The 9,071-nt window shown below is 38.1% G+C and overlaps 1 protein-coding gene across 2 annotated transcripts in view; it reads left to right on the top strand.

Moving 5' to 3' along the window:
* The window catches only part of GABPA (GA binding protein transcription factor alpha subunit), a 45,816-nt gene extending 37,161 nt beyond the window's left edge, over positions 1–8,655 (top strand). The window contains exons 6-9 of one of the 2 annotated variants that reach the window (XM_019524864.1): positions 236–292; positions 1,569–1,709; positions 4,277–4,469; positions 6,692–8,655. In XM_019524864.1, coding sequence (XP_019380409.1) covers positions 236–292; positions 1,569–1,709; positions 4,277–4,469; positions 6,692–6,920 — 620 coding nt within the window. In that variant the 3' untranslated portion in view covers positions 6,921–8,655. The remainder of the gene's footprint in view (positions 1–235; positions 293–1,568; positions 1,710–4,276; positions 4,470–6,691) is intronic. The other variant, XM_019524865.1, reaches the window with a different exon arrangement.
* Positions 8,656–9,071: the final 416 nt, after the last annotated feature.

Below are 9,071 nucleotides of genomic sequence, written 5' to 3'. Positions count from 1 at the left end.
TGCATAAACTAATAGTGAGAATTAAATGTAGTCCCAGATACCCATGTGCTATGCATGCATTATATATATACTGTTAAATATTTTATTTCTGTAAGTTAATTTTTGTATACTTCTAAGCCTTTATGTTATGCTCAGAATTCCAAGCTGATTTTCTGTTTTAGAAGTCATTGGCCTTCAAATGACTTTCTAGGGAAAGGATTTGAATAAAGACTTATATTTTACTTTTACTTTGCAGATGTATTGGCTAGCCAAGAACATTCTGGAGAAATAGCAACTGTTACTATTGATCAGCGTGAGTAGTAATGCCAGCAGCTTATTAAGACAAGTATCTGTCAACAAGATGTTGACATGACAGATATTTGGAGAGCCCCACAAGAAATCCATTTTTGAAAGCAAAACTCTTAAGAGTTTAGTTTAATCAAGCCAAAGAATATTTCTAATTCTTTTCTTTAATCATAGGCTTTCTGCCCAATTTTTTTATCAAATCGTATTGGTAATATCAGCTGTTTGAATCCACATTCTTGGTGAATGTATACCAGAAGTATAGCTTTATTTTTTGTCCAAGATTTTAATATTTCCAGCAATCATTTTTAAAGCTGCACTTGGTGTTACTAGATTACAATTTTTAAAATTTTCTGAATTAGAAAGAAAATATTTAGTAATATTGAAAAGCAACATGATCCATAGAGACCTGCTTAGAACTGATATAAAGACATTCATTTTAAAATGAAATACCATGAGTCTCAAACTGTTGCAGAACAACTTAATATACTAGTACTTATCATGTAGAAATGAACTAATTTTTGGAAGTCCTCTTAGAATGGTATTTATGCATACCTTAGAATGGTATATTATGTCTTTGCCATGGATTTTGTTACGAGACAAAGGTCCCATAGAGGGATCTCTACAATACCTTTGCAGTCTTTTTGAACCACTAAAAAAAATACTTCATTGCTTTCTGTATAAATTAGCAGAGAAGAGTATTCAGTGACTTTGGGAAGAGGTAAAGGATTTGGAGGGGCAGCCAGTATATTCTAGTTTATAAATTTGAGGAAGCAGTCATGGAGGGACTGCACTACAAATTTAGTAAGATGGATTTTTTTTTTCTCCCAGCCCTCAGGTCAGGATATTCTTAAAGCCCAATTGCATGGGTTTATGGTGGCTTCCCAAGTATTGGCCTTAGTAAAATTATAATAATGAAATAATTTTTCACGGCTAAATCATACACACTCACACCCAAACAAATTTAGTAAAATGGACAATTCACAGAAATTTAGGGCTGGAAGGGACCTCGTGAGATCATTGGGTCCAGCCTCCCTTCTGTGAGCAGGAAAGACTGCTGAGGTCAAAATGATAGAAATGTATAATATATTTAGAAAATACAGTCAAATCCACTTTAAATGGGTAGAAAGTATTTAAGTTATTTTTAGGGAGATGACAACTTGTAGAGGAAAATGTTTGGTTCTTACTTGTATTATCAATAGCTTTTAAAGTATGCCTTTGTGTATGAAGTTTTTCTTTCAGCCTTTTGTAATGAATGTTCTTCTCCAATGTTTTACCTTCTACAGCTGTGCAAATTATTCCAGCATCTGTACAGCCTGCTACCCCAACCACCATTAAAGTAATAAACAGCAGTGCAAAGGCAGCCAAAGTACAGAGAGCTCCAAGAATCTCAGGAGAAGACAGAAGTTCACCAGGAAACAGAACGGGTATGGTCTCCATTTCTTAAAAATGTATTTTAGAGGCAAGAGTGCTTGTGGGTAGTATCTTTTATTAGACCAGCCGCATCATTTGGATACACTTAGACAAGCTTTTGGGTATCACAGTAGCCTTTCTTGGGTCTCTGGAGAGAAGCAGGCACAGCAGAGCTAAACAACAGATGGAACAATGTCTTGTACAAAACTCCATAGGTAAATAAAAACAGGATATGAGAGAAATTATCAGGTAGCCAACTGACAAGAACAACATAGTAAAACCCTGGTAAGTGGAAGAGCAGGATTGTTCAGGAGGCTTATTATCACCTGTGAAATGTAGTGAGCATTAGGCAGATTACCATATAGGCCAAGAAGTTATTTTTTAAATCCCTCAGTGTGTCCCAACAGGCTAGTGAATTTTTGTTTCCAAACTTGTTGTTTGAAGGTGCCTGGTAAATTTCCCTTGCATGTGAGAACTATGAGGGCAAGGAGAGACTACCCTGTGAAAAATATTCTATCTGCATTCTAATGTCTGTCCTTTATCTTACTGAGAGGAGACTTAATAGCAGCCTTCAACTCCTGAAGTGGGGTTTGAAAGAGGATGGAGCTAGACTGTTCACAGTGGTGGCAGATGACAGAAGAAGGAGCAACAGTCTCAAGCTGCAGCAAGGGGAGTTTAGGTTAGATATTAGGAAGAATTTTCTCACTAGGAGTGTAGTAAAACACTGAAACCAGTTACCCAGTGGTGGTGGTGGAAGCTTCATCCTTGGAGGTTTTCAAAACCTGCCTAGACAAAGCTTTGGCTGGAATGATCTGTTTGGGGCTGGTCTTGCCTTGAGCAAGGGGTTGGGCTAGATAACCTCCTGAGGTCCTTTCCAACCCTAACTTTCTATGATTCTGGTCTCTAGGTTTTGTTTGGTTTCATCCATGTAGTTTCCATGAGGATATGTGGTGCATGGGATGAGGCATACCATAGACAAGTGTGTGATCCATGGATTCTGATCAGTTTTATTGTGGGGAGTGTTGATTGTTGTAGCAGTAGAGATGACTTGACAGGTCTTGCCTATACTGTTGAGGCAGAGTTGGGTCCTATTATGTCCCTGCAGGTTAGCAGGGAGTTTGGCTCTGTTGTATTGGGAAAGGTTGAGGGGTGTCTGAAGGCTAGGATCAGAGTGTCTGGGGATATTTCTCTCAAGATCTGGTCCTTTTTGAGTCTAACCTGTAATTGTTTGATGATCCTTTTTATTGGTTCAAGTGTGGGATAGTAGATGACAAACAAGGGTATGTGATCAGTGGAGGTTTTCTTCTTATACCATAGTAGATTGCTTCAGGGTGTTTAATGGTTAAATTGCATGACAAATATGCAGCATACCTTGGATCACTCTCTAAGATGCTATTTTTATCAAGCTTTCTGTGTTCAGTAGTACTTGGATGGTAGGTTGGCAGGAAAAATTCAGACGCTGCAGGGATGAAGTAGTTAATGACCCTCTTCCTATTCTGAGCCAATAAAATTCCCAGAATAGTGTTAGAGCAGTGTGTTTATTGGATGTATCATCTGGTAGATCAGACAAATGCCGGATTATGACCATTGTTGTCAGTAAAGATCTCCTGTCCTTTCTGCACCCTGCTTCCATACCATTTATTTAAACTTTAATTTTGTTTGTTAGATGCTGAAGGAGGAAACTAAGAGGGCAAATAATTAGTATGAAACAGATCCTTAGTCGGGCACTAGGAGCAATATTTGTTCAGTTCCTGCCATCATTTTGTTAGCGATGTCATTTAAGTGAAGGTTTATTCAGGAAAACTGCATACTGTTCTGCAGTTTATTTCCAGAATTTCTGTTCAGTTTTCTTCATTTGGCTCTTCATTAGACAAGTGTCCTTATGTTCTTTTCTTAAGGTCATTTATATGTTCTTTAAGCTTTTGCAAAGTGTCTTGTAATGAATGCACCAAGATTTTCAAAATGAGGAAGCTAAAACTGAGCTCCTAAGATAAGACCTTCAAAACTGATTCCAAAGGGAGTTACTGCATGATAAGTACTTCCGGAAAATCAGCTTGTTTCTAAGTACCCCTTTATAGTTTTAGGAAATAAAGCTTGAAGGATCATTAAAAAAAAAAAAAAAGTCAGTATTTTGGCAGCTATACCTGAGGGAGCTTGACCTGACCTAATATGAATTTGAAAAAGTCTTAAAGTAATTTCAGTAGGAAATTTGAGAGGAACATCTGAGTGTGTCTCTTCCTCAAATATATATTTGTAAGGGAAAACTCAAAGGCATATTTTCAAGGATTAAAATGTACTCAAATAATTGCACTTGACACTGAATAAAAATATAGTTCAAACTCAGTAGGTTTGTGATGTTCATTTGGCGCGTGTGTGTGCGCGTGTGAAGGAGATTGGTATTGATGGCTTAACTTGCCTTGGCAGGAAAATACTAGTCTTTGGAGTTCAACTACAAATGCTTAAAAGTAATAGCTGCTCCTAAGAATGTAATTTATTTTCATTGCAGTGTTGCAGTGCATTCTTCTGTGTTTGCAGTTTCGATGAGCTTAGGTTAATTTCACTTTTTGTTGCTTTACAATAGGAAATAATGGCCAGATCCAGTTATGGCAGTTCTTGCTAGAACTTCTTACTGACAAAGATGCTCGGGACTGTATTTCTTGGGTTGGTGATGAAGGAGAGTTTAAGCTGAATCAACCTGAGCTGGTTGCACAGAAATGGGGACAACGTAAAAATAAACCCACCATGAACTATGAGAAGCTTAGTCGTGCTCTGAGGTAAGGTTTGTTTACACCCTGTCCCCTCAGCAACCCTTCCACATATACCACGTACACTTCCCCACAACATACCCTGTTGCCCTGCATTACCACGGCTGCCAAGGTGAAGCATGGCAGCAGCATGGATTTGTGGCCCACGCTGCAGGTAGGCTCTAGGGAGCACATCACCTAGGTGAGCATGGCAGCATGGTGCTCCCACCCATGCTGGATCCCACCCGCTGCACCACAACACTCCCCACCCCCCGCCCCCATCCCGTGGGGAGCACAGCAGGGTGGGAAGCCCTGAGTGGGCAGTCCACATCCTCCCCCCATCCCAGGCTCTGCTTCAGCTGTGCCGCCCACCGTGTGTGGGGGCAGGAGGAGGGGGATCTGGGCTCTGTGCTCCGCTCCTGCCACAGCAGCTACTGCCTCCCACAGGCAGCAGCCAGGGCTCGGGCACTACTGGGGGGTGGCAGGGGACTGTGAGCCTTAGCCCTGGGGCACATCGGGGCATGGGGGGCTGTGAGTTGAAAGTGAGGGGCTATGCTGAGGAAATGGGATCATGAGGAGGAAATGTTTGGGAAGCACTGTTTTAATCACCTAAATGTGGGATTAAGCTTCAGTTTTCAGAAAGTTCTGGCTTGGATGGTGGTATATAAATTCACAACAATTTTCTGAGTATATTACAAACCTACTATTTCTCAGTGTTAACAATGAAGCAGTTCTGTTTTGAAGCGACAAAGATTTAATGTTCCTGAGAAAATGATTTTAATTGTAATACAGTTTTAATCCTGATGGTGTGAGGCTTTATGGAATTTTTAGCACCCTTAATGTGAGTAAAATCACGTACTAATATTTTGCTATTTTCAGTATTTTGGCTTTTGTTTATAGCATGTTTTGAAAGTCAAATAAGGTAGCCACCCATAAGTATCAGTAAAAAAAAAAAAAAAACAACAACCCAAAACTGCTATTTATACTTCAGTGTGCTTTATCTAAAATTGCAGTGACACGCATTTTCAAACTTGCTTAAGTCAGTGGCTTCTTAAAAACCAGGTAGGTTTTTTTTTAATTGTCTTGATTTAAATTGTGCCACCTTGAATATACAATTAAATGTGTAAAATGCTTCAAATTGAACATTAATAAAACTGGGATCCTTAATATTTCCTAAAATTTCTTAAAGTATTGTTTTAACATTTATAAAATGTGTAATGTTGTTCCCTTTGCTGTATTACTATTTTGCTTTATCCAGTTGTGGTATTAGGATATACATAAAAAAGAGTATTCCAGTATCAAAACAAAGAAAGTGATTTTTTTTTTTTTAAGATAAAAGGGGAAAGGGAGGAGGGGTACGTAAGACTTTCAGCACTCCAGCACAGCTGAAGAGATAAAGAATCATGTTCTTATTATCAGGGTATTTATATAATTATTTGCCTAAATGATGGTTTGGGGCGGGGGGGGGAATCTTTTTTTGTTCCTCATATGATTGTTCTTTTGGCAGCTGTTTCAATATTGCGATGTTTTCTAATGCTTGAGAGTCTTGGGATAATTTAGGCCTCTTGCTGCCACTAAAATAAATGTTGTTCTTTTCCTGGATTTGTTTAAACAAAAAGTGAGATCTAACTTACTGCTTACTAATTAAAACCACTGTAAATTTCTGATTATTAAATGACAGTGAAGCTGGTGATGAATGCATAAGATATTTTGCCCAAATGTTGGAAAGTTGTAAAGATGAACAAGTAGCTCTTGTTCTCTCTCGTAATAATCAGGGATTACAATTGATTTGAGGGTTTTTGGTGTGTCCCTGACTGCTACCAGTGAATTACCAGAAACAGTATCGGTTTCCTTATCCAACAGAAAAGTAATACTCGGCTAATTTTTGATCTTCTGTTTGCTGACGGCAAAGTAGTATGTGACGTGTAAAGCTAAAAAGTTTAAACTGCTGTCATTCTGAGTATTACCATCAGCAACAAAGATTTTCTTGAGCTGTCTGCCAAAGCATTTGGGAAAGAATTGTATTCAGTTGTTTCTGTTTCTTCATCAAAATTACATCGAATTAAAAAAGTGTGAAGGACTAAGTATATTTTCACACACACAACTAGATCAGAAGAAAGGAAACAAATTTAGGGAACTGGAGTTTCCCTAGGCAGTGTATCCTGATTATTTTCTCTGGGGTCCAGGCACTGAATATAGTGGTCTCTTAGTTCACACTGATTTTGCTTTTTTTTTCCCCCCTCTCCATGAAGGTATTATTATGATGGGGACATGATCTGCAAAGTACAAGGCAAGAGATTTGTGTACAAATTTGTCTGTGACTTGAAAACTCTCATTGGCTACAGTGCAGCGGAATTGAATCGTTTGGTCACAGAGTGTGAGCAGAAGAAGCTGGCGAAGATGCAGCTTCACGGCATTGCACAACCAGTCACAGCAGTGGCGCTAGCTACAGCATCCCTGCAAACAGAGAAAGATAATTAAGCACTAGGACCTGAAAGTAGGAGCCAGAGGCCTTTCCTATATACCCAGAGCAGTTACTGCTCTTATCTTTATCAGAATTGGAAGCTTCTATTATTCTTTGGCAGTACAATATGATGCATGATTTTCTACAAGGAACTAGGACACCCATAAATTTGGATCTTTTAAGCAGCATATATTTCAGTATGAGTTAGGGGATCACCACAGCTTTTTCAACATGAACACTGACCCACTGTGGAATGTAGTCTGGAATTGGTCAGAAAAGGTGAACTGTTCTCAATGTTGTGTATCCAGCCCTGCAAATATTTGTTACTGTGTGAAGTATATACAGGAAACAGGCTGGTCAGTTACTTGAGTTCAACCATTTTCACTATTTTTATTTGCCACTGATTACCAAATGGAATCTGATGCATTTAATGGTAAAGCATAGGTTGTCAATAAACATGCTCATTATTTTCTTCCAATCAAGCAGAGCTGAAAGAAAAGACGCATTAAAACCTTACAAGGCATCAAGTCTTTAAGATAGTTTCTCTACTTATAAGCAAAAGAAACTAAGAATATACTGAGCTGAAGATCAGTGCTGAAGAAAGAGATCCAGATTTAAATCTGGCTTAGGTCAAAAGCCAATTATGAGTATTTCATTTAAATATGTAGATAACATGCATATATAAGGATAAGTACAAAACTGTTTTGAAAGACATTGTCATGCTAGAAACTCAGTAAAAAAAAAAATCCATGTTTTCTTTAGTCAGGTGGTGGTTAAAAACTTGAAAAGGTTTCCCCTCACCCAAAGAGTATCTTTTGGTTTTTAATACTCCACAGAGTACTGATTAGTCCAGGATGCTCGTACCTGCACTGTAGCTGATCCTGATAAACTGAAGACTTAATCGCAGTCAGCAGTCCAATCTTGCTTAGAAACAAAATGTAGGTTGCAAATAATTATACAAAGAACTAAAGCTTGACTTTGGAAAATATTGAAGTTTGCTATATTAAAATATGAAAAATACTTCTTTTAATGAGTTTATTTACAAACATCAGGTAATGTTTTGCAGCCTCAGAAACAAAACTGCATGTTCCTGAGTTCAAAGCAGGATAATTGTCTGGATAATTTTTTACAAAAATATATGGTTGCAATGTATCCTGAATCCCAAGACACTGCATGTTATACATAGTGCTTCATATACATGGGAAGAACAAAAATGTCTTTGCAGTTTGAGCTGTTCCTGCTGCCTTGCTAGACTGCTACTTTTGACATCTGAAAAGTGTATCTTTTCAGTTTTACCCACCTCCCCCTTTGTGTTACTATACATTTTTGCTGCTTTCTGCAAGCAATAACTTAAAAAAAATAACGAGCCGCTGGTAGATGCTTTATCCTCACTTGACTCATAGTTAAAATATAATTGGATAAGGACAAAATCTTTATTTCCATTATGAAAGGTCAAGTTGCCCTGAAAAATTAAGTCAAGAACCTGACTCCATTGACAGGTGCTGAATCTAAAAGATACTGAAACTGAGTGGGAACATGAGGCCATTGTTCTTGATAGGTGAAAAGAAGAGTCTTATTTGCTTTCAAAGAAAATAAAATTGGAGAGGCTGATATAGCTTTAGGGTTTTATTTCTCAAGAACCCTTCATGAAATGGAATGTGTATTATCTAGATCAGTCATCATCTCAATGCCCCTACTTGTAGGCCTAAGGATCTCTTGTGTGGGTTTTTTGTCTAACTTTTAAAATATAACTACCACCTTCATTGTAGTACTTGTGCCAAGCTCCTGTCAGGATTCTTAATCTATGAAAATGGGGTTTTTTTTTTAATATCTGACGTGCTCCTTTGTCTATCAACAGGAGAGCATGTTTCATCCAAAAGATACGTTAGCTGTATAAGAAACTATAAGCAAATTCAGTTTTTAGTTACAGATACAAACACATCTGTCAAGTCAAATACCTGTTTGTTAGCATTGTTCTGGTAGGAGATCTGTCCATTTTCACTGTAAGTCAGAAATTTGTAATCTGTTCTGTAAATAAGACAATTATGGGATGGCTAACTTGCTTATTAATGGTGACATTTAACCTGCAAGTTCTATGGCTAAAACTTTTCTTTTGGGTTGTTTTTTTCTGGTCTAGTGCCCCACTGTTTGAAACGGGGGGGGGGGGG

The sequence above is a fragment of the Gavialis gangeticus genome, unplaced genomic scaffold (genome assembly GCF_001723915.1).
Source record: "Gavialis gangeticus isolate Ggan-Ray unplaced genomic scaffold, GavGan_comp1, whole genome shotgun sequence".
NCBI lineage: Eukaryota > Metazoa > Chordata > Crocodylia > Gavialidae > Gavialis > Gavialis gangeticus.
The sequence above is the reverse complement of the archived record's forward strand: the minus strand, read 5'-3'. Positions and strand labels throughout refer to the sequence as shown.